At 47.9% G+C, this 26,128-nt stretch overlaps 1 protein-coding gene across 11 annotated transcripts in view; it reads right to left on the minus strand.

Moving 5' to 3' along the window:
• Positions 1–26,128, minus strand: part of plcb1 (phospholipase C beta 1) — a 1,372,871-nt gene that overhangs the window by 205,538 nt on the left and 1,141,205 nt on the right. For all 11 annotated transcript variants that reach the window (XR_015077546.1, XR_015077547.1, XM_085981702.1 and 8 more), the window contains 3 exons: positions 22,685–22,807; positions 17,163–17,233; positions 12,360–12,456 (listed from right to left, as the gene is read on the minus strand). Coding sequence is in view for 9 of the 11 variants with exons in the window: in XM_085981702.1 (XP_085837828.1) it covers positions 12,360–12,456; positions 17,163–17,233; positions 22,685–22,807 (291 nt within the window). In the remaining 2 variants the exon portion in view is untranslated. The remainder of the gene's footprint in view (positions 1–12,359; positions 12,457–17,162; positions 17,234–22,684; positions 22,808–26,128) is intronic.

Genomic DNA, 26,128 nt, shown 5'->3' on the forward strand with positions numbered 1-26,128 from the left:
CCATTCCCCCACTCTCCCCAATCCCCAAGTCCCCATTCCCCGACTCTCCCCAATCCCCAGTCTTCCCAAGTCCCCATTCCCCCAGTCTCCCCGATCCCCAGTCTCCTCCTCTTCCCAAGTTCCCATTCCCCCACTCTCCCCAATCCCCAGTCTCCCCAAGTCCCCATTCCCCCACTCTCCCCGATCCCCAGTCTCCCCAAGTCCCCATCCCCCACTCTCCCTGATCCCCATGACCCCAGTCCCCACTCTCCCCGATCCCCACTCTCCCCCTCTCTCCAAGTCCCCATTCCCCCACTCTCCCCGATCCCCCACTCTCCCCAATCTCCCGTCTCCCCAAGTCCCCATCCCCCACTCTCCCCGATCCCTAGTCTCCCCAAGTCCCCATTCCCCCACTCTCCCCGATCCCCCACTCTTCCTGATCCCGTCTCCCCAAGTCCCCATCCCCCACTCTCCCTGATCCCCACTCTCCCCCACTCCCCAAGTCCCCATTCCCCCACTCTCCCCAATCTCCAGTCTCCTCAAGTCCCCATTCCCCCACTCTTCCCGATCCCCAGTCTCCCCAAGTCCCCATTCCCCCACTCTCCCCGATCCCCACTCTCCCCCTCTCCCCATTCCCCCACTCTCCCCAATCCCCACTCTCCCCAAGTCCCCATTCCCACTCTCCCCCTCTCCCCCTCTCCCAAAGTCCCCATCCCCCACTCTCCCCGATCCCCAGTCTCCCCCTCTCCCCAAGACCCCATCCCCCACTCTCCCTGATCCCCAGTCTCCCCCTCTCCCCAAGTCCCCAGTCTCCCCAAGTCCCCATCCCCCACTCTCCCTGATCCCCAGTCTCCCCCTCTCCCCAAGACCCCATCCCCCACTCTCCCCGATCCCCAGTCTCCCCCTCTCCCCAAGACCCCATCCCCCACTCTCCCCGATCCCCAGTCTCCCCCTCTCCCCAAGTCCCCAGTCTCCCCAAGTCCCCATCCCCCACTCTCCCCGATCCCAAGTCTCCCCCTCTCCCCAAGTCCCCATTCCCCCACTCTCCCCGATCCCCAGTCTCCCCAAGTCCCCAGTCTCCCCCTCTCCCCAAGTCCCCAGTCTCCATTCCCCCACTCTCCCCAATCCCCAGTCTCCCCAAGTCCCCATTCCCCCACTCTCCCCGATCCCCAGTCTCCCCAAGTCCCCATTCCCCCACTCTCCCCGATCCCCAGTCTCCCCAAGTCCCCATTCCCCCACTCTCCCCAATCCCCAGTCTCCCCAAGTCCCCATTCCCCCACTCTCCCCGATCCCCAGTCTCCCCAAGTCCCCATTCCCCCACTCTCCCCAATCCCCAGTCTCCCCAAGTCCCCATTCCCCCACTCTCCCCGATCCCCAGTCTCCCCAAGTCCCCATTCCCCCACTCTCCCCGATCCCCAGTCTCTCCAAGTCCCCATTCCCCCACTCTCCCCGATCCCCAGTCTCTCCAAGTCCCCATTCCCCCACTCTCCCCGATCCCCAGTCTCCCCCTCTCCCCAAGTCCTCATCCCCCACTCTCCCCGAGCCCCCGTTCCCCAGTCTCCCTCTCCCACATTCCTGTCTCCCTCTTCCCCCATTCCCCAGTCTCCCTCTCCCCCATTCCTCGTTCCCTTGTCCCCCATACCCCAGTCTTCCTCTCTCTGAGCCCCCAGTCCCCAGTCTCCCTCTCTCCCCGAGCCCCCTTTCCCCAGTCTCCCTCTCCCCCATTCCTGTCTCCCTCTTCCCCCATTCTCCAGTCTCCCTCTCTCCCTTTCCCCATTCTCCCTCTCCCCCATTCCTCGTTCCCTTGTCCTCCATACCCCAGTCTTCCTCTCTGAGCCCCCAGTCCCCAGTCTCCCTCTCTCCCATTCCTGTCTCCCTCTTCCCCCATTCTCCAGTCTCCCTCTCTCCCTTTCCCTAGTCTCCGTCTCCCAATTCCTGTCTTCCTCTCCCCCATACCCCAGTCTCCCTCTTTCCCTGAGTCCCCATTCCCAGTCTCTCTCTCTCTCCATTCCCCAGTCTCCCTCTCAACCAAGTCCCCATTCCCCAGTCTCCCTTTCCCCAGTCTCCTTCTCCCCCATTCCTGGCTCCCTTGTCCCCCATACCCCAGTCTCCCTCTCTCCCCAAGCCCCCATTCTCCAGTCTTTCTCTCCCCCAGTCTCCAGTTTCCCTCTCTCCCCAAGTTCCCATTCCCCAGTTTCCCTCTCTCACTTTCCCCAGTCTCCTTCTCCCCCATTCCTGGCTCCCTTGTCCCCAGTCTCCCTCTCTCCCAAGTCCCATTCCCCAGTCTCTCTCTCCCCCAGTCTCCAGTCTCCGCTCTCCCCGAGCCCCCATTCCCCAGTCTCTCTCTCCCCCAGTCTCCAGTCTCCGCTCTCCCCGAGCCCCCATTCCCCAGTCTCTCTCTCCCCCAGTCCCCAGTCTCTGCTCTCCCCACACCCCCTTTCCCCAGCCTCCCTCTTCCCCATTCCCCAGTCTCCATCTCTCCCCTCCCCACTCTCAAGACCCCCCTCAATTTCAGAGTTCCCCCAATTTCCGATTCTGCCCACCCGTCGATTTCAGAGCCCCTACCTCCCGAATCCCGACACCAAGCTAACAGTCAGTCATTATTTACAGTACCTCACATAAGTGTCTGTTGTTCATGTGGGTGCACTGCAGCAGGGAAATTGAAATTGCTGATCTCCCGGGCTTATGGAGGCAGCACTCGGGATAGGAACCCCTGACTCTGAGAAACTCCCAGTCATTCCGGGAGGGTTGGGAACTGTAATCTCCTCTGAACTCAGATGGAGCTCCAGCACCTCCACCGTTGCAAGAGGTTTGGGGGGAAAAATTTGGTTGCTTTGCGCCTCCCATTAGTGCCCTAAGTGGTGCAAACTAGTTCCCGGGCGCGGCGATGTTTGCGCCGCTCGCGAAATTAACCAGACATTTTGCGGCGGCGCTAAACACTACTGCCACGATCTCCTGTGCCCGCAGTTCGTGACGTCAGTCGAGCATGCATTGCCCCGGTAGTGCCCCGGACCGGATATTGAGTGGCGCCCTCTGCCTTACCGCCTACCGCTAGCAGCGACAGGTGGAGGGGAGCGTTTTGCAGTCAGGAAGGGACTGGGGAAACGCTATTTAAAGGCGACCGCTTCCTGCCATTTTTTGTCGGCGACATTTTTGCACCATGCATTCTGAGGGAGAGAGAGATTTCTGGAGAGATTCAATGCTGTGTGAAGGAGTTTTGGGTACTGAGCAGCACTTTGCAGGTTCATTTGGATTTGCCCTTCCTGTATCAATTTAGAAGAGACTATGGGGGCTGCACTCTGAGCTCTTTCCCTGGGTCTCTCCATTGTTGTTTCCAGCAGAATTGATGTACAGGTCTCTCCAGGCCGAGATTCAAGGCTGCAATGAGCAGGGTGTGGATGGAGAGCAAGATCGACCCTCCCCTTTAAGAACTGGTCGACGCCAGTGTGTCTGTGTTCCATTGCTGACTGATATCACATCAGCTTTGCCAGCGCTCTGAGGTAGCGCCTCGCTCCTCGGTGTTAGCGCCTTAAGAGAGGTGTGTAGCGCCTGATTTAGCGCTCCAATCACCTCCAGGGGCGATAGAAGCCAAGTTTGCAGTCAGAAGCGATAATTAGCGGCAGGCGCTAAACTTTGCGCCCGGCCGATAATTGCGCCCTAAATGGGGCGATACTGAATTTCTCTCCCCTGGTCTCCTCTTTCGTGACAGACATTTTTTTCCCCTTCAACAACTTTTAACTATTTATGAAGTCCAAGCCTGCCTGAGATTTCAATACTGCTCCCAAATTAGGCATGACTCTTCTCACACCTCTCTGCCATGGTGGGGTTTGAACACATGTTCTCTGGAATATGAGACTAGGCCTCTTCTTGCTCGCTAATAGATCTGAACATCCAGTTTCTCCAGTAATCCAGTGAAACTCTCGCTCTCTGTCTGTGCAGCAGCATTCAGATAATAGGAATTTGAAGTGGGCCAGGTGCTGAATATAAATTCAAAATTGCAGTGAAACCAAATGCCCACATCTGCTCGACAATCCCCAAAAGATAATTCAGGACGAATGGTCAGCGAATTGCAATCTTTTTTGTACTCAAGCAACTAAAGTTGCTGATCTGTACATAGCCTTGTATGTGTGGTCCTCAACACCAGTATGTGACTGTAGAATACACAGTTACATTTCAAGGCCATCACAACAACAATTTAAAAAATCAGTACAGCCTGAAAATGTGAAACTCCTTGTTTGTCTCATACATCATGTGCTTTAAGGCCAAAAAAAAGTAAAGATCCTATCTAATTCTCAACAAGGATTACTCTGTCTTTGAAAACTGTAGGTCACTGTCTCATCAGTAGTCATATGTCTGACATTACACGGACTGCAATTATGCTAGGCTAATCTTCAGCCTTAGGCTGTTGAGATTCAACAGCAAAGAGACACTTGGCACAAACATTCCTGGTCCAACTGAAATAGGGAAGAAAATGATTAGAAGACAATTAACCAAAAAGGATATTCAATGTAACGGAGCACCGTGAATAATCTGACTATGTAATTCTATGCATTCATACTATTGCTGAAGAGTCTGAAAGAATCATTTTGATTATCATGTAGTCACATGTAGTCACACTCATGTGTAAAAAATGCTCAAAGCAACAGGAAATTAGCCAGTTATATATTTTCTACCAAAACAAATAAGAAAGGCCCTTTTATAAAATATGCCTGAAAGGAAATCTTTACATCTTTAAAGGCTTGTCAGCAATGTGTTTATGAATAGGACGTACATGGCAACCTAGAAAATTAACAAACGTTGATTAACAGCATCAAAAAAAGCCAACAACTCAAAATCGCCCGTGAACATGAGCCTACGACATGTAAAAACAAACACTTACACTGAACGTGTAGCTTGTAAATTAAGCTGTAGGAATACCAAACATTCCTTCACATGGATTGGAAGAAAAAAACATTAGTACATGACAGCCTAAAAGGGAATGCAAGTGTTGAAGGCATTAGATTTATTGTCAAGGAGTGTCTGGAGGTATCATCCCGCCCCTGCGTAACCGTTAATTTTTAATATATTATTTGGTGCATTTTCCGTTTTGAAATTGAAAATGGTCATTGCACTTTGGCAATGAATGTTTTTTCTTTATACTGTATGTTAAACCTTCTTTCTCCCAGTAGCTGCAGATAATCTATTACTGGGAGCAAATGGTTTTAATTAATTTTCATTTTTGAATTGAAATGCCAAATACCAAATAGGGGATTTGAACCTGATCTTATTAACCATAGAATCATTCTAGTCAGGGCTGGAGGCAACACATTTAGAATTGCATATCATCTTTCAAATACTGTTCCCCCCTCCCCACAGGTTTATAAAGGCACACCACTGCCTTCCGAGCCAATACACAGGGGCACTGCACCCCCTCCAAACACAGTTGATGTGATGGTGACCAGCTGCCTGACTGAAGTAGCAAAGATCACCTGAAGCAGCCCCGAAGGATCCAGATGCAAAGAAATTCAAGGCAGTGGTGACTTGACTGGTACGGACATTGATGCACTCCCTAGTGGAAGTGGGCTGCAGGTCTTCAGTCTGCAGTTGCATTGTTTCCCCAATAACCTCTGGGGGGGGGGGGGGGAGGGGGGGGCAAGCACAGCCTTCTGAAGCTCAGATGGCCAGAAAAGTCTAAGGAAGACTTTCTTGGTCTGTAGACCCTGGTGAGTGGCTATGAGTGAGGGAAGAGATGCTTTCTGTGATTCCTGACTCAAATCTAACCTCTTTCATATCTGCATTGAGGTCTTCGCATTGGAAAATCTATGTCCCAAATGCAAAGCAGTACTTTGAGAAAAGCCAAGTGAAGCTAGCTGCAAACGTCCTGACTAAACCTCCAAAGTAAATATACAGGCAAAGTAACACCAACCTTTAGTGCCAGCGGACCAAATTGCCTCCTCATTGTGGTAACCACCTGAGCGATACCTTCCTGAAGCTTCTCCTGTCACTTATATAGTGGTAGAAGTTGGCGGAAATGGGTCGGAGGAGTTAGACACGCCCTTTTGACCCCTTTACATGAATCGGAGTGGGCTCCTGGTGGCCCTTGAAGGGGACTATGGCTTTTTTGGGATGATAATCCAGGTACAGTTTTTTTTAAACAATGGATCTGAGCAGTAGCTTCGAAGAACCCATTTTACTCCATTTACCGTCCCAAATTGGGCTGCGATTTAGAGGAAAATCCAGGCTGCTATCTCACCCTCCATATCTCTCGATTCATGCCGGCACTCTACTTTTTCTTCCCCCCCTCCCCCAATTGAATCTGCAGTCCTCCCCCTCTCCCTGGTATAAGCTGCCATTCTTTGTCCCTTCCAGATTCCCCAGTTCAACCTGACAAAAAGCTCCCGCCCCTCGCATGTTTCCTTCTTCCCCCTAAGTTAATATGGGCAATACTGTAGTGTCCGTGTGTTGATAAAGACACTGAAGACAGGAGTTGGTTCATAGGTATTTACTAAGCAAAGTCTGGGGGGGGGGGTTTCTAAAGGATATACACAATACACAGGCTTATATAGCCCAAGTGGCAATTACAGGCATTACGCACACCTGGGGCTCTTAAAGGCACATACACCACAATTCCTCCCTTTTTAGCTAACCAGTACATCATATTTTAAGTAATTATTAATTACATGTTATATGCAAAATAATATACATTGCTGTAATTAATTAATTATAAGTTAGTCTCTCAGGAGGCTTCCTGACTCGGTCCGGATAACGCCTCGGGGGTGTAGTAGTTTCTGGTGGTGTAGTAGGTTCTTCTGGCAAGGCTGATTCGGCTTGAATGCCAGTGTCGGGTTCATCGGGTTCCAGTATCACCGGATCGGAGGTAGATATGGGTATCTCTACTTCATCGTTAGATGTATAGAGTGGTGGTGTAGGTTGTCCCTTTTCGGATGACTTTATGATTTGGTCAGCATGGCGCCTTATTATGCTTTCTCCGATGTCCACGGTATACATCAGTGGTCCTAGTCGTGTGCAGATAGTTCCAGGCTGCCATTTCTCGGTACGGTAGTCCCGGGCCAAAACTTGTTGACCTATCTGGAAGGTTCTAGTTGGCCTTTCATTCATGCCTTGAAACTGCCGGTTCTCCACGTCCCTTCTGATGTTGGACTTGACCAAATCCAGCCGGCATCTTAGGTTTCTATTGAAGAACATCATGGCGGGAGTTTGGTTGATAACCATATGTGTTGCATTCCTGTATGCGAATAAGAAGTTATCCACCTTGTGCTGAAGTTTTATGTCTTCATTACCCATGGCCTTTATGGCCTTCTTGAAGGTCTGGACAAACCTTTCAGCCAATCCATTGGTGGCGGGATGGTATGGGGTGGACGTGTAGTGCTTAACCCCATTGTTTTTTAAGAACTTTCTGAATTCTTCGGACACAAATTGCGGTCCATTATCAGAGCAAATCTGTTCTGGTAGCCCATTCCTGGCAAATATGGTCCTTAATACTGTGATGGTTTTTTCCGTGGTGGTGGAGGACATCTTTATTACCTCCGGCCACTTGAAGTGTGCATCAACCGCGATTAAGAACATTGAGTCCATAAATGGACCAGCAAAGTCGATGTGTACCCTTTGCCAGGGAGATGAGGGCCACTCCCATGGATGTAGAGGGGCTTGTGGTGGAGCGTTTTGGACCTTCTGGCATCCTAGGCAGCTCTTGGTCATTTCTTCGATGTCTCCATTGATACCTGGCCACCATACAAACGCCCTGGCTAGGTTCTTCATTTTCACTCCACCCAGATGCCCCTCGTGAAGCTCCTTTAGCACTTTATCCTGGAGTTTGGGTGGAATCACCACTCTGGATCCACACATCAAGGTTCCTCGGCACACTGACAGCTGTTCTCTTCTTTGCGAGAATGCTGGCAACAGTGGTTCGCCATGTGCTGGCCATCGCTTCACTGTTAAATCATAGACCCGTGAAAGAGTCGGGTCATTTCTCATTTCCCTTTCAATGGCAGAATTTGTTACTGGTAGACATTCCACTATGGTAGAGTGGAACATCTCCATTGGGTCTACTGTAGGTGCCTCTTCTACCGTTGGCAACGGTAGGCGCGATAAACCGTCAGCATTCCCATGCTGTTTTGATCCTTTGTATTCTATGTTGTATTGGTGTGTCCCTAGAAAAAGGGACCACCGCTGTAGCCTTTGTGCTGTCATAATGGGAACACCCTTTTTAGGGTTGAATATGGAGATGAGGGGTTGATGGTCAGTCAACAAGGTAAATTTTTGTCCGTGTAGGTAATGGTTGAATTTCTTTACTCCCCATACCAGGCTGAGTGCTTCCCTGTCGATTTGGGCATAGTTACGCTCAGCTGAGTTCAATGAGCGTGACGCAAAAACTATCGGCCGTTCCGAGCCATCAGGGAATTTATGCGATAATACTGCTCCTATGCCGTAAGGGGATGCATCGCACGCCAGTCTGATTGGCAGTGATGGGTTGTAATGAGCCAAAACTTCTTTGGATGTGATTAAGTCTTTGCATTTATGGAAGGCATTTTTGCAGTCTTCGTTCCATTTCCAAATTACTCCTGTTTGTAGCAGTTCATTAAGAGGGTGTAGAAGAGTTGATAAGTTCGGTAAAAATTTATGATAGTAATTTATTAATCCCAGGAACGACCTTAATTGTGAAACATTTTCAGGTGCTGGGGCTTTTATGACCGCCTCAATTTTTTCAGGTGACTTATGCAACCCTTCCTTATTTATTATGTGGCCACAATATGATATTTGATTTCGGAAAAATTCGCACTTGGGGCGATTTGCTCGTAGGCCCCGTTCTCTCAGCCTAGTGAGCACCTGCTCTAAATTGGCAAGGTGCTCGTTGTCGTTTTCTCCTGTTACAAGGATGTCGTCTAGGTAGCATTGAGTCCCCGGAATCCCTTGGAGGACTTGCTCCATAGCTCTTTGCCAGATAGCTGGAGCGGATGCTACTCCGAAAACCAGTCGATTGTACTGGTACAGACCTTTGTGTGTATTTATCGTGAGATATTTTTTAGAGGCCTCTTCAACCTCCATCTGTAGGTATGCCTGTGCCAAGTCAATTTTGGTGAAACGTTTCCCTCCGGATAGTGAGGCGAAAATATCTTCTATCCTCGGAAGAGAATACTGTACCGTGTGAAGGACCGGGTTTACAGTCACCTTGAAGTCTCCACAGATGCAAATTTTTCTCTGTTCTTCAGATCCATCACCCTTCAATGCTTTCTTCATGACTGGGACGATGGGTGTTGCCCACTCGCTCCAATCTATTTTAGATAATACGCCTGCCTTTTCCAAATTCTCCAGCTCTGCCTCGACTGCTGGACGAATTGCGTATGGCACCGGTCTTGCCTTAAAAAACTTGGGAATTGCTGCATCTTCCACTTTTATTGAGGCGGTGATGCCTTTCAAGGTTCCTAGTTTCTCTTGAAACACTTCCTTGGCGTTGGCCAAGATGTCTTTTAATCGTTCAGGTATGACGTCATCATCATTTTTTTCCTTACTGGTCACCGTCAGTGCCTGAATGGAGTGCCAGTCTAAACGTATTTTTCTGATCCATTCACGTCCCAACAGCGGTGGACCACCATCTTGTAGAACGTATAAATACAACTTTTGTATTTCCTTGCCGTTGTATACAACGGGCACCCTTATTTTTCCTTTGGGGTGTACTTTTTGCCCCGTATATGTTTTCAGGATAATGGATGTGTCTTTTAAAGGTATATGCGGAAATAGCCGCTCGTAATCCCGTCGATTTATGACGGTCAGAGCTGATCCTGTATCTAGCTCCATTTTAACTGGGGACCCTGCTATTGTGAGGGTAACCCAAATGGTCTGGTAATCTTCTTTGGCAATTACATTATGTAATTTGAGAGAGCTTAGTCTCTTGTTCCCGGAGTCGCTATCGCTCTTCTGGTCTTCAGAGCTACTGTCCGTCATCATTTGTACCTTTCTGTGCTTTTCCTTATTGATTCTTTTCCCGTTAGTGGATTTTTTATTTCCAGCTCGGCACACACGTGGAATGTGTCCCATCTTTCCGCATCGCCTGCATGCTTTTTCCTTGAACCAGCAGTCCCTCTGATCATGGGTGGATCTGCCGCAGCGATAACATCTCTCGAAACCCCGTGTCATTTCATGGGTGCCGAAGTCCTGTGGCCTTTGCTGTATCTTTGCAGCTCCTATTGCACTGAAAGCCTTGTCCAGTGTTAAATCTTTCTCAGAAGATACCTTTTTTTGTGTTTCTACACTTAGGGGATCGCAGATGAATTTGTCTCGCAGAGAATCTGCCAGTCCTGCCTCGAATTGGCAGTGTAGGGTATCAACAATCTCCTCAAAATTCTTGTCCATCAGTTCAGCTGGAGTGATTAAGTTTCGTAACAGCTTGTATGTCTGTGCGCCCATTAGATCCAGAAGCACTGAAGCTTTTTTTTCATCTTCTATTCCATTTGCGGTGCAATATACCTCCACTCTTTCCACATGTGGTCCAATCCTCTATCTCGTTATCAAAAACATCAATATTGCCAAAATTAGGCTCTCTTTCGCTATCAAAAGCATCAATATCGCCAGACTTAGGCATTTCAGAAAAGATATGGCGCTTCCCGCGCTTTTTTTTTCTTTTCTGTAGCAAAGATATGGCGCTTCCCGCGCTTTCCCGCCGCTGCTGCCGATAAAAACGCTGTTTACTGCGGTTCCCGTTCTCTTTATTTTTTTTAAAATTTACTGTTGGAGACTCGTTCCCGCCGGAGGTCTGAACGCTGACCTGCTTGCCGCGCCGGCCGTCTCCCGAGTGCTCCCTCCCAGTCCGTTATTGCTTGCCTCCGATTTCGCTGCCTGTCTCAGCTGTAGAGCCCGCCGCTGGAGCCCCAGCCTGATGCCCAGGAAGGATTAGCGCAGTACCTGCCACCAGCTTGGCCAGCTGGTGAAACTACAGCTTTTCTCACTTCCTTGAGTCTTCTGGACGCCGGAGGAATCGATGTCCTTGAGGTGCTGCCGAATTGCAGGTAAGTCCGTTTCCACTTCGTCGCCACTGTAGTGTCCGTGTGTTGATAAAGACACTGAAGACAGGAGTTGGTTCATAGGTATTTACTAAGCAAAGTCTGGGGGGGGTTCTAAAGGATATACACAATACACAGGCTTATATAGCCCAAGTGGCAATTACAGGCATTACGCACACCTGGGGCTCTTAAAGGCACATACACCACAAATACCTCCCTGCAAAGTGCTGTTTCTGCCTTCTACAACCGCCCCCCTCCCCACCCCCACCCACTACCAAGCAGTGCTCCTGACTTATCCGTGCCCTCAAAGCACCACACTCAGCTTCGGCCGTCTCTCCCCCCTCAAAACACTGCTCCCAGCTGCTCTGCCATCCCTCCACTCATCCCCCAGTAACGTTGCTTTCCTTTCCTGCCAGTGAAAGTGCCTCTCTGGAGCCCCTACGTTTTGTCACCCCTGGTATAAACAACTGCGTGGTGTGGGAGGGAATTCCCAATCTCTCGAGATTTCCCACTCCACGTGCGGTGGTGTCAACCAGTGGGCTTGCCACGAGGAGCAACTCAGGATTGACACTTGGCCAAGAGGTCCACTTTGTTTTCCTTTCCCAAAACAGACGCTGCCCCCAAATTGCTGATGACCCGCATCAAACATGGATGGTCGGCTGGTTTTAATTAACATGAGGTATAATTTTAACATTATCCTCATTTCCAGGGTACCCAGTCCCCTCATTGCATAACGTAATGGAACGGGCTCAATGCATTGACACAGGGGAAGGAATTCCTACGGAGCAGGTAAATGCAGAAGGATCAATGCAGCATTTACTGTCTCTCTGGAGCTCGAGTATATGGCTTTTCCCAGTCTGCTCAGAACAAATAGCCTACAGAGACCCAAGGAAAAGGAATCGGCAGGAAGATTTTCTAATTCAAAGTGGGTGTCTGCAGCCAACAAAAGCAGAACAAATTAGCGACTCATAAGCAAATCCAGGAAGAAAACAGTGCATTTATTCTCTGTAGTTAACCCACTGCTGACACTTTGTAACTTTTACACAGAATTACATAGTACATAAAATTTGCAGCACAGAAACAGGCCATTCGGCCCAGCTGGATCATGCTGGTGTTTATGCTCCACACGAGCCTCCTTCCACCCCACTTCATCTCACCCAGTCAGCGTATCCCTCTATTCCTTTCTCCCTCATGTGCTTGTCAAGCTTCCCCTTAAATGCATCTATGCTATTCGTCTCAACTACTCCCTGTGGCAGCGCGTTCCACGTTCTAACCACTCTCTGGGTTCCTATATGGCAGTACATTTACTTATCAATCTCAAAATTATGGCAGCAAATCATGATATTCTGCAGTGTGAAAACTGACAAATAAAAAGCCACTCACTCTTAGCCACCTCGAAGGACTCAAACTTCACAGGTTGAATGTAATTAACCAGATTGGACATTTCTTCTGTGGCATTGGCTTCACATCCAGCAGTCCCCTGCAATACAAACCAGCAAGATGTTATAAATATGCATGTCCTATGGAACATACTGCGTTTCAAGGCCTACAATATCAGTCCTGCAAATTAGCACATTTCTGAATATAGCTTTAAATCTAAAAACATTTCCAGTCAGATGGTGCAGTAGCGTTGTTGCAATGGTGCAATGCTGGGACACGTGTCCATGTAACCTCCGCATGGTAAATATGGCTGTGCCATTGAGAAGGCATAGAGCAGAGGCTAGATACTCCCTCATAGGCTGGAGGCATGCAGGAGGAGGGCAAATTGGCTTTTCTGTGTATCTTGGCAGCTGAGTCAACTGGTGTCAGCTGTGGCTCAGTTGGTAGCACTCTTGCATCTGAACCACAAGCTTGGGGGAGTTCAAGTCCCACTCCACAGACTTGAGCACATAAATCTAGGCTGACACTCCAGTGCAGTACCGAGGGAGCACTGGACTGTCGGAGGTGCCACGTTTTGGATGAGACGTCTGCTCTCTCTCGAGCGGACGTAACAGATCCCATGGCATCATTTCGGAGAGAGCAGGGGCGTTATCCCTGGTGTCCTGGCCAATATTTACCTCACAACCAACATCACTAAAAATAACAGATTATCTGGTCATTTTCACGTTGCTGTTTGTGGGAGCTTGCTGTGCGCACATTGGCTGCTGTGTTTCCTACATTACAATGGTGACTACATTTCAAAAGTATTTCATTGGCTGTAAATCATTTTGGGAAGTCCTGTGGTTGTGAAAGGCGCTATATAAATTCAAGTCTTTCTGTTATCCTGGACACAGTCGCACTAGCAGTTTGCCAATGGATCTCAGCTGGGACATGATGTCCAATGTCCAAAAACCAAAAAGTGGGGACAAAGAAATACGTTCACTTTCACCTGTTGGTCCTGTTATTTTTTTTCTTCATTTATGGGATGTGGGCGTCGCTGGCAAAGCCAGCGTTTATTGCCCATCTCTAATTGCCGTTGAGAAGGTGGTGGTGAGCCGCCTTCTTGAACAGCTGCAGTCCGTGTGGTGAAGGTACTCCCATGGTGCTGTTAGGGAGGGAGTTCCAGGATTTTGACCCAGCGACGATGAAGGATCGGCGATATACTTCTAAATCAGGATGGTGTGTGACTTGGAGGGGAACTTGGAGGTGGTGGTGTTCCCCTGCGCCTGCTGCTCTTGTTCTTCTAGGTGGAAGAGGTCGCGGGTTTAGGAGGTGCTGCTGAAGAAGCCTTGGTGAGTTGCTGCAGTGCACCTTGTAGATGGTACACACTGCAGCCACGGTGCGCCGGTGGTGGAGGGAGTGAATGTTTAAGGTGGTGGATGGGGTGCCAATCAAGTGGGCTGCTTTGTCCTGGATGGTGTCGAGCTTCTTGAGTGTTGTTGGAGCTGCACTCATCCAGGCAAGTGGAGAGTATTCCATCACACTCCTGACTTGTGCCTTGCAGATGTTGGAAAGGCTTTGGGGAGTCAGGAGGTGAGACACTCGCCACAGAATACCTAGCCTCTGACCTGCCCTTGTTGCCACAGTATTTATGTGGCTGGTCCAGTTAAGTTTCTGGTCAATGGTGACCCCCCCAGGATGTTGAGGTTGGGGGATTTGGCGATGGTAATGCCGTTGAATGTCAAGGGATGGTGGTTAGACTCTAGCTTGTTGGAGATAGTCATTGCCTGGCATTTGTGTGGCGCGAATGTTACCTGCCACTTATCAGCCCAAGCCTGAACGTTGCCTAGGTCTTGTTGCATGTGCGCATGGACTGCTTCATTATCTGAGGAGTTGTGAATGGCACAGAACACTGTGCAGTCATCAACGAACATCCCCATTTCTGACCTTATGTTGGAGGGAAGGTCATTGATGAAGCAGCTGAAGGAACTCCCGCAGTGATGTCCTGGGGCTGTGATGATTGACCATCAACCACCACAACCATCTTCCTTTGTGCTAGGTATGACTCCAGCCATTGGAGCGTTTTCCCCCTGATTCTCATTGACTTCAGTTTTACTAGGGCTCCTTGATGCCACACTCGGTCAAATGCTGCCTTGATGTCAAGGGCAGTCACTCTCACCTCACCTCTGGAATTCAGCTTCTTTGTCCATGTTTGGACCAAGGCTGTAATGAGGTTGGGAGCTGAGTGGTCTTGGCAGAACCCAAACTGGACATCAGTGAGCAGGTTATTGGTGAGTAAGTGCCGCTTGATAGCATTGTCGATGACACCTTCCATCACTTTGCTGATGATTGAGAGTGGACTGATGGGGTGGTAATTGGCTGGGTTGGATTTGTCCTGCTTTTTGTGGACAGGACATACCTGGGCAGTTTTCCACATTGTTGGGTAGATGCCAGCGTTGTAGCTGTACTGGAACAGCTTGGCTAGAGGCACAGCTAGTTCTGGAGCACAAGTCTTCAGCACAATAGCTGGGATATTGTCGGGGCCCATAGCCTTTGCTGTATCCAGTGCGCTCAGCCATTTTTTGATATCACGTGGAGTGAATCGAATTGGCTGAAGACTGGCTTCTGTGATGGTGGAGACCTCAGGAGTAGGCTGATATGGATCATCCACTCGGCACTTCTGGCTGAAGTTGGTTGCAAACGCTTCAGCCTTGTCTTTTGCACTCACGTGCTGGGCTCCACCATCATTGAGGATGGGGACATTCATGGAGCCTCCCCCTCCCGTTAGTTGTTTAGTGGTCCACCACCATTCATGACTGGATGTGGCAGGACTGCAGAGCTTTGATCTGATCCGTTGATTGTAGGATCGCTTAGCCCTGCCTATTGCATGCTGCTTCCGCTTTTTAGCATGCATGTAGTCCTGTGTTGCAGCTTCCCTAGGTTGGCACCTCATTTTTAGGTATGCATGGTGCTGCTCCTGGCATGCTCGTCTACACTCCTTATTGAACCAGGGTTGGTCCCCTGGCTTGATGGTAATGGTAGAGTGAGGGATATGCTGGGCCATGAGGTTACAGATTGTGGTGGAATACAATTCTGCTGCTGCTGATGGCCCATAGCGCCTCATGGATGCCCAGTTTTGAGCTGCTAGATCTGTTCTGAATGTATCCCATTTAGCACAGTGGTAGTGCCACACAACACGATGGAGGGTGTCCACAGTGTGAAGACGGGGCTTTGCACTCGGGTTCCTTTACAGCTTTCAGAATATGCACGGTGACTACCAAATAATATTTGCTTTCTTTGAGCAGTTATAATAATAATAATAATCAACTTTATTGTCATTGTTAGTGCACAAGTGCAGTACAACAAAATGTAGGCTTGCGGCTCCCGAGAGTGTACATTTAGATTAAGACATTTAAACATTCAACATTCATTTGGCTTGTAATACATTAACATAAACATAACCATAATAAAGTGCATTGGCAGATGTGCAGGCTTTAGAGTTTATTTGTGGAGTTCAGTAGGATGACAGCCCTGGGAAAGAAGCTGTTCCTAAATCTGGTCGTTCGGGTGCGAATGCATCTGTAGCGCCTCCCAGATGGCAGGAGGGCGAACAGACTGTGGCTGGGGTGGGTAGGGTCTTTGATGATGGTCCGTGACCTCCGTAAACAGCGTTTCTGGTATATGTGCTCTATGGTCGGTAGCCGGGTGCCGGTAATGCGTTGGGCAGTTTTGACTACCCGCTGCAGGGCTTTCCAGTCATAGTAGCTACAGCTGCCGTACTATACTGTGATACAGTTCGTCAGGATGCTCTCTATTGTGCAGCGGTAAAAGTTAGAGAGGATCAGGGGTGACAGGTTACATCCCTTCAGCCTCCTTAGGAAATATAGGCGCTGTTGGGCCTTCTTCACCAGAGAGGAGGTATTGAGGGACCAGGAGAGGTCTTCCGTGATGTGGACTCCGAGCTGAACATCAAACACAATGGAAGAACTGTACAAAATAGGGTATTTAAAAAGTGTTTAAATAGTAACTGGTTAGAAGAGTTATGTTTGTGCAAACGATAGTGGTGTAGCTGTTGGGAGGAAGCTCATTGATGACAGCCCCAGGGTTTCCTGGAATCTGAACTAAAACAGTAAAAGAACTTTCCCAAAGCGCTTTATAGCCAATGAAGTACTTTTGAAGTGTAGTCACTGTTGTAACGTAGGGAAACGCAGCAGCCAATTTGCACACAGCAAGATCACAGAAAGAGTAATCAGGTAAATGACCAGATAAACAGTTTTTGTTTTAAGTGATTTTGGTTGAAGGATAAATGTTGGCTAGGGCATTGGAAGAATTTCCTTGCTCTTCTTAGAATCGTGCCATAGGATCTTTTACATCCACCTGAGGGGCCAGACGGGCCCTCAGTTTAACGTCTCATCCAAAAGATGGCACCTCCCACAGAGCAGGACACCATGAGTAGTGCACTGATGTGTCAGCCTAGATTACGTACTGAAGTTTCTGGAGTGGGACTTGAATCCTTGACTGTCAGGCTTAGAGGTGAGAGTGCTACCACTGAGTCAAGACTGTCAATGTTAGTACAAAAGTAGCTTCCAGAAAACCTTGTGCATTTGTCTAGACTTGAGCTTCTAGCAACAAATACAACAGTCACCTAGTGGGAAGTGGTTTTAACCATCAACCTTGGACACAACTCCAAATTGAACCTCTCAGACAATAAAGTCCAATCACGGTTTCTGGACTATCTTGTCCCCAAACAGAATTTGCTTTACCCATGAAGCGAGCACTGTACAGATAACGCAAAGTAATATAAATTACTCAGTGGTGCTGGCATACCTCATCCATAGAGGATTTCTTGGAATCTTCATCGTCATCATCGTCCTCTTCACTTTCTGCTTCTCCATCTCCTACAGATATTTGATAATTTATCAGGGATGTTACTTTTGGCAGATGTCAATCAGTACAGTTAAGCAATTGTAAGTAAGCTGAATACTGTTAAGATTTTCAATTTGCTGATGGACCTTACACTGGCTTCAGGGCCCCTGAGCTGGGGAGGGAAAAGTCAATCAGAGCTCCTACTACACATCCAGCAACCTCTGCCAGAACTGCTAATGTGTGGATGTCAGGTGAAGGACAGGACCAGGCTCAGCAAAGACATCTCGCACGCTTGCGAGTACTCACTGTGAAAGCCACTTAAGCAAAGTAGTAGAGGGCGACAAGTGCCCTTGGAAATGTACTCAAGCAAGAGTCAGCACCTTGATGAGAGGGTGGGGGGAGGGGAGAAAATTGGTGGAGATTTTTTAAAAATTCATTCACGGGATGTGGGCGTCGCTGGCAAGTCCAGCATTTATTGCCCATCCTTAATTGCCCTCGAGAATGTGGTGGTGAGCAACGTTCCCTCTAAGCTGCTGGGCTGTGCGGCTGCACAGCTCTCTGCCGGCCCCGCACAGTGTGGGACTGGCTTTTTCAATTTTAAATTTCTGTGAATGGGCCACACAGCCCCTTAAAGGGGCCGCACACCCAAAAAAAAAATTAGGGGGAACATTGGTAGGAAGCTTCAGGATTTTGACCCAGTGAAGTTGAAGGAACGGCAATATAGTTCCAAGTCAGGATAGTGTGTGACTTGGAGATATTGAACAAGAAATATTTTTATTTGTTGATTATGATTTTATGCAGAATAGTTTTCTTTTATTATTTACCATTTATGATATACAGAAATGAATATTATCCGTCAAGGCCATTAACTGGAGGCTGTGAGACCAAATAGAATAGAGCACTAATTGCTTAAAAACTTAGTTAATAGTGTTGTAAAACATACAGCATTGGCTCACACATTCCCAGCCAACAGATGGACATGTACTGACATACACACACAAGGGAAACACAACATTTATAGATGCTAGTTAATTTTAAAGAAAGACAGGCTTGCATTTATGTAGCGCCTTTCACAACCTCAGGACGTCCCAAAGCACTTTACAGCCAATGAAGTACTTTTGAACTGTACAAAAGCAAAATACTGAGGATGCTGAAAATCTGAAATAAAAACAGAAAATGCTGGAAACACTCAGCAGGTCAGGCAGCATCTGTGCAGAGAGAAACAGAGTTAATGTTTCAGATCGATGACCTTTCGTCAGAAGAGTTCTGAGGAAAGGTCATCGATCTGAAACGTTAGCTCTGTTTCTCTCTGTGCAGATGCTGCCTGACCTGCTGAGTGTTTCCAGCATTTTCTGTTTATATTTACTTTTGAAGTGTAGTCACTGCTGTAATGTAGGAAACGTGGCAGCCAATTGCACACAGCAAGCTCCCACAAACAGCAATGTGATAATGACCAGATAATATGTTTTTGTTATGTTGATTGGGGGATAAATATTGTCCAGGACACCGATGATAACTCTCTTACTCTTCTTCAAAATAGTGCCATGGGATCTTTTAAGTCTACCTGAGAGAGCAGACGGGGCCTCGGTTTAACGCCTCATCTGAAAGACAGTACTCCGACAGTGCAGCACTCCCTCAGTACTGCACTGGAGTGTCAGCCTAGATTTTTGTGCTCAAGTCTCTGGAGTGGGACTTGAACCCACGACCTTCTGACTAAGAGGCGAGAGTGCTATACACTGAGTCATGGCTGATAGTAAAATTTTCAGTTAAGATTGTGCTGTTCTGAAATCACTTTCCAAATCCTTGCAGATATATTGCTTTTAAGGTGCCTGTTGCAATTCTTTTTTCTCTGAGAACTGGTGTCCCACAAACAGATGTTAATTCTGGAGTTAGGTTCCTCCCCCAACCACCGCTGCCCCACCACCCCTCTGAATTCCAAACAAATTAATGTCAAATGGGTCCACTGGGCACTTTATAAACTTTTTAACGCAATGAGAAAATGGAAACATCGATCGTGATCGCCCAACAATTAAAAAAAAGGAAGATGCACATAAGTGCACAGAGCTGTCTCTGAGGGGTCAGAGTGACATTCAGCTGCCTGCTGTGACTGCACTTTGCTCTCTGCAGCAATTGGTTTCAGACAGGTAGTACAATAAAATTGCAGCCGAAGAAGAGTTTAACAGAGCAGAAGGCTGTAGCTGTTTAAAAATAGCCCATTTCCCAGCAATCTACCCACTCAGCCATAAACAATAAAACCCAGAAATGACTCCTACCAATGCTCGCAGACAGATGCCTGAATCATTCATGCAATATTCCTCTGTCTGCTATTTTAACAGAGGCATTGACCCCTTTATCTTAAATTGCCTTAGTTGAAGGGAAATGGAGGGTGGAAGGATAGTACCAGGGAGACCATCGAGCTGTGGCATACGATACCCCTGCACCAACCACAGGCAGAAGCAGAGTACAGGTGCCACAAAGATCTTAGTACAGCCAGAATGATCAACATCACATGTCTGGACTGATTGGGTACAGCCTTACAGTGTAACGCCCCAGCCCCAGGTTTCCAGATTAATTGTCATAGAAGATAGGAGCAGGAGTAGGCCATTCGGCCCCTTGAGCCTGCTTCGCCATTCAATGAGATCATGGCTGATCATCCAAATTCACTACCCTGTCCCTGCTTTCTCCCCATATCCCTTGATCCCTTTAGCCTTAAGAAATATATCCAACTCCTTCTTGAATATATTTAATGAATTGGCCTCTACTGCCTTCTGTGGTAGAGAATTCCTCAGGTTCACCACTCTCTGGGTGAAGAAATTCCTCCTAATTTCTGTCCTAAATGGCTTACCTCTTATCCTTAGACTGTGACCCCTGGTTCTGGACTCCCCGACCATCGGGAACATCCTTCCTGCATCTAGTCTGTCCAGTCCTGTCAGAATTTTACAAGTTTCAATGAGATCCCCTCTCATTCTTCTAAACTCCAGCGAGTATAAGCCCAATCGACCCAATCTCTCCTCATACGTCATTCCTGCCATCCCAGGTATCAGCCTGGTGAATCTTCGCTGAACTCCCTCCATGGCAAGAACATCCTTCCTCAGACAAGGCGACCAAAACTGCACACAATACTCAAGATGTGGTCTCACCAAAGCCCTGTACAACTGCAGCAAGACATCCTTGTTCCTGTACTCAAACCCTCTCGCTACGAAGGCCAACATACCATTTGCCTTCTTAACCGCCTGCTGCATCTGCATGCTTACCTTCAGCGACTGGTGCACAAGGACACCCAGGTCTCGTTGCACTTCCCCTTCTCCCAATCTATTGCCATTCAGTTAACATTCAGATATCATCTACAGCATACTCCATAATTTAGCCAGTCCTCATTGAGCAGCTCAATGCCCAGAATGACAAAATTATGGCAGAGTTAAAGGGTTAAAGGCCAATGAGCTACCAACGAGGAAGACAACTGCGCCAGGTACTGATTACAGATGCCATTCAAGAAGAGCAATGGCATTTCTTAAAGAGGCAAACCACACCTATCAAGTAACTGTGCCCAACACCTTGTCCTACATTTGCATACTCAGTTCTTCAAATACCATCTTGTGCTGCGCTGCTTCTATATTGTAATCAATCACAAATAAATACTCATTGGGGGAAAAATTGAGTCGCGTCCCCTTTGGGGCACTAACTCCGCCGGGGCGCAACTTTTAGCGCCCCGGAAAAATTAGCACCCCGCGGCCAAAATTGAGTGGTAGCGCCCTAAGATGGAAGCTAGGCATTACTGAAAGCACCCCGCCTTCCTTTTGGGGCGCTGCAAGGGAATATTGGCATTGCGGCACGTCGCGCCGCAGTATTGCAGGCCTTCCTCCCCTTCTTAAAGGGGAGGGGCCTTGCGCAGCGTGACCCGGGGCCCAGCTGGGCCACCGGGGATCGGAGTGCCAGCAAAAGAGCATGGCACTCAAGAGAAGTGCCGGGCTCATGGAGCGCAGCCGGCATTCCGCGGGGGTGCAGGTCAGGAGGCCGGGGACGGCAGCGGAGGCAGGTGCTGGCAGGTGGCCAGCAACAAAAATGGCCGCCCAACACCTCGCCTTTAAATAGCGCCGGCCCGGCCGCAGGTCGGCCCCCCTGACCCTGTCGGACATAGTGCCTGGCGGTAAGTCGGGGCGGTACCGAAGATCGCGGCTGGGGCGCGAGCGGGGCGCTGCGCACGGCGATTACATCATCACCGGTGGCGCAGCGCCGCGGGCGCTAACGGTTACGGCCGCTGCTAACCTCCTGCTGAATTTCGCGGGAGGTGTTGGCACTAGCTGAGGGTGCTAACGGGAGGCGCAAAGCAACCAAATTTTTCCCCCAATGTGATTGCAGAGCACCTATTTCCTTTATTACGTAGTGTGTGAATGTAGCATAAATCAGCATAGTATTAACCCTTGGTGCTTGTACTTTGCTTCCGATGTTGCCATGCAACCTATCTTTACGATTTATTGGAGGAAGGATTACAGGTGCAGGTTGGCTGTTGGGTTTCACTGACATCCTGCTGGGATTCCGATGGTAAATGGTGTGCCTTTTATCCTTTGCAGATGCTTGTAGCTTCTGATCTGTCAGATTGTATCTTCTCACTGAGTCATGCTCTAACCTACAGCCTTTTCAGTGCTGCCTTGTGTGCTGACCTGACTCCTAGCTGCAGTTTGCAGCTGATTTTGAGGATTACTGATGCTTCCTTCTTAATGTCTGACCCCCCCAGTGCAGCAGAGAATGCTCATATTTTAGCCCACAGAAAATCTCCATGGAAACTCATCCAAATGTTGTCAATAACTCACGACGAATCCCTGATCAGCACACAAGTGAACAATTTCTAGGCCAATGAATTAGCCACAAATCCAAGGAAGATCAGCCTGTGACATTACCAAGGGCTCACATATGAATAGCAGCCACTATGGCATGACTGCTTAACATCTTTGTATTTGATTCATACCTCTTGCTATTTTAACAAAAGAGTTCGTCCATTTAAATGCAACTAGTTGGCACCTGTGGCACCCTAGTAATTGTACCTCAGCAAGAAGTCAAAGACTTCAGGAGAAGAGTGGATGGGAGGAAAGTGGCAAGACTGGCATGAAAATCAGCCCAAATCCCCACTGAAATGGATAGATTTTTGTTAGGCAAGAGTTTTAAGGGTTACAGAACCAAGGCGGGTAGATGGAGTTAAGATACAGATCAGCCATGATCTAACTGAATGGCGGAATGGACTCGAGGGGCTGAATGGCCTCCTTTTGTTCCGATGTTCCTATTCCTATTGTCCTCCACTGAAGTACTGTTATAACCATCCCTGAAAATGCAAATCTGTTAGTAGGCATTTTTTTCTGCATTGAACAACATTCCATTGTAATTATTTAACTCTTTGCTCTAGTGACATTTTTACTCAGCAGGTACAAGATGAACCAATCTGTCCAAGAGCAACACAATACATTGAAAACAATAGCAAATATTCTGACCTATTGATTTTCTGCCGATTGCTTTCTGCTCAGTCACCTCCTTCCCTATCTTTTCCACAGGTTTATCTCCTCCATCCACACTGGGTTGTTGGGTTACGTCTGGCTCCTCAGGGTTGGATGAGGCTGTTGTGCAGATAATGATAAATAGTTAAGATTTTGCATATATATATATTTTTTTTTTTTTAAACTAACTTTTTATTTTAGTTTTCTCCCCCACATGAACTGAACAAACTGTAAGGTACAAATTGTTATGCAATCTCACACAGTATTGTACATAAGGCTATTGGAGACTGAACTAGAAGTTGATGAATATTAAACCACCAATAACTTTGGTTCACAGTAGCAAGATTCAGTCGTTATTTCTTTGAAGTCCTGTACAAGCTCAGTTACAGAACTCTCTCCCTCAAAATATGGCTCTTGAAATAGTAATGCATGAATGCTTAAAGTATTTGTATGGAACTCTTTTGCCTGCTACTTTAACAGAGGCATTAATCCATTTAAAATAAGCAGGTTAATGACTTGATAAAATAGCAATTGCATTTCATATCTATCAGTTAGCATTTGTGTGCAAATATTCAAAAAACCTCTTTCCAAAGCACGTGGGACCGAAGGTAACTTATACTCTGAAATGGTGATAACTCTTTGAAATGCCCATATTTGTGACGACAACTTGGTGACGAATGTAAAATACAGATACATAAAACTGCGTAGAGATTATTGCTACCTTGTGGCTGGAAAAAAACAGCAACTTGTAATGGAGGGAGGAAGTACTAGTTTGACCTGGAGATGTCCTGGGGTAGGTACGGGTAGAAACGTTGGTCCGAGTGGCTGCCTCGTGTGTCTAATTTGAAGCAAGCTCACGCAATTACAAAACACAAGTAAAAAAAATTGAAGAAACTTATTGTTTGATAGATTTAATGTCCAAATTTATCAAAGCAGCAAAATACATTGCCCGGAAACAAGCATCAACATACAATGCTCTACATTACTGTGAAAGCTTATGAGGGATTGAAAAACATGGTTCTCGGGCCACAGAACAAACTGTCTGAGGTTATACTGGCTGTGAATCTGGTAAAAGCGAAAGGTGAGAGGGGCATTTACATCTTCCGTAGAGTTCATTATAAACAGCACTGTAAACAATGTCACTATGAGTACCTTGTGGCCTCTTCAGTCACTAGCTCTTTGCAGCTTATCGATAAATAGTTGGTGCTAGCCATTACATCTATAGGAATCAATTATTAGTTGTAGCCACTAACCCTGAATACAGTTCCAATGAGGTCCCAGCTTCTCTTCAATAATTGCAACTAAAACACTACCAAACTTCCTACCTATCCACATAAATCAACCAGAGCGTGCACCATCCATCCAGAAAATAAGATCAGCTAATGCCTGGGGTAAGCTGCAATGATGAATGGTGCTGGTTTAGTTCTTGTTGTAGTACATAGGAAAGGAACAATAAATCTCCCAAAGTGAATGTCGAGAGCGCTACAGATGGAAGCTGGGGATGGAGAGTTAGGTTAAACAAAACCTTTCATAAAACTTTTTCAGGTTTATAATTAAAATCATTATCAGTAATTATCAACATATACAGAAACTGATGCTTAGCATGTACGTAAAAATAGAAAAACCCCAATTTTAGCAATGGTTCCAACCTTATGGAGAGGCATATAGTTAACAGATCATTTTGCACACTGTTAATAGTAATTAAGTGTGCAACAGCCAGGTATAACATACATCAATCGTAATTCTTTCTGTAAACAAGATGTATTTGTGCAAAGCAGCAAACTGTTCCTCATAGAAAAAATTAGCTTGATCATCGGGAAGCCATGAAGACAGACCATCCTGCATTACACCAGTGCGACAGAAGTGGGGACCTATCCTGTTTCAAGTTAGAACGTTCCTTTAATTTAACTCGCAATGCAGTCAGGGCTCTAGGGTTTATTGAATGGAAGCCATGGCTGGTTGTGCTGCTCTCAAGTTTTCTTTTGTGCTTTTAGTTCGAGAGCCTGCAGGCAAGGCAAAAAGAAACCTATGTCTGGAAGTATTACATAGTAACTACAAATTTAATCTGCTTTCTGTTTATTTCTCCCTGTCCTCTCCATTCATCACCTCATGAAATTTAAAATCCTCGTCCTTGTCTATAAATCTCTCCATGGCACCTCCCCATCCTATCTCTGCAATCTCCTCCAGCCCTATAACCTTCCTAAACACTGTTCCCACCTCCCTTTGCCTCACCATTGGCAGCAGAGCATTCAGCCGTATTGGTCCTATTCTTTAGAACGCTCTTGAATTCCCTTCCTAAACCTCCCTGCTTCTTCACCTTTAAAAATCATTTCTAAAAACCCATCTCTCTGACCAAGATTTCAGGCTCTCTTAATTATTCAATTTTATTTGCCATATGTAACTAGTACAATGGAATGCTTACTCCCCGATCACTCCCACAATAAGCTGTGGGAGCTCACAGAGACACGTCGCTATTCTCCAGCGCCATTTTCAGAAAAAGTCAATTCAATGGCATCCAATGGCAGTGGGAACGTGATGTCCCTCAGCCGCTCCGTCACCGCGGCCTCCTCCTCACTGTTGCCGGCTCCACGATGTGGTGGCCTGCTTCTCCCGCTCACGGTCCGGCCTCTGGCCACCATGCCCGGCTCTCCCTCCTCCCAGTCGGACTGCGAACTTCCCGCCGAGGAGCTGCCGGCCGACGTGCTGTAGCGGGTCGTCGTAGCTGCTGCTACTGCTGCGCTGCCTCCGTCCGACTCACCGAACACATCGTCGAGATGTATAAGCTCCGGTCGCCGCGGCCTCCTCCTCACTGTCGCCGGCTCCACGGTCCGACGGCCCGGGGCCTGCTTCTCCCACTCATGGTCAGGCCTCTGGCCGCCATGCCCGGCTCCCCTCCTCCCAGTCGGAATGCGAGCTTCCCGCCGAGGAGCTGCCAGCCGACGTGCTGTAGCGGGTCGTCATGGCTGCTGCTGCTGCTTGTTGCTGCTGCGCTGCCTCCACCCGACTCACCGAACACATCGCTCCGGCAGCGGGAGCGGGCGGCGGGGGAGCGAGCCGTCCGAAGCAGGGAGAGCGCTTACCTCCGGACCGCCTCGGTCGCCATCTTGACTTTTTTCTCTCCCTTCCTGGTTTGATGTCAGCTTCATTGCGTTTATTTGTAACGTGCCTGAATTAAGGTGCTTCATAAGGTTCACTAATGTCATTTAGTGAAGGAAATCTGCCATCCTTACCCGGTCTGGCCTATATATGATTCCAGACCCACAGCAATGTGGTTGACTCTTAACTGCCCTCTGAAATGGCGGCTCACCACTACCTTCTCAAGGGCAATTAGGGATGGGCAATAAATGCTGGCCTTGCCAGTGACGCCCACATCCCATGAACAAATAAAGAAAAATAAAGGCAGATTGTTGTTGTATTGCCATCGCTGTGTGTGTTTTTTTT

Source organism: Somniosus microcephalus, chromosome 3 (genome assembly GCF_052327205.1).
Source record: "Somniosus microcephalus isolate GS21.2 chromosome 3, FLI_Smic_1.0, whole genome shotgun sequence".
Classification (NCBI taxonomy): Eukaryota; Metazoa; Chordata; class Chondrichthyes; order Squaliformes; family Somniosidae; genus Somniosus; species Somniosus microcephalus.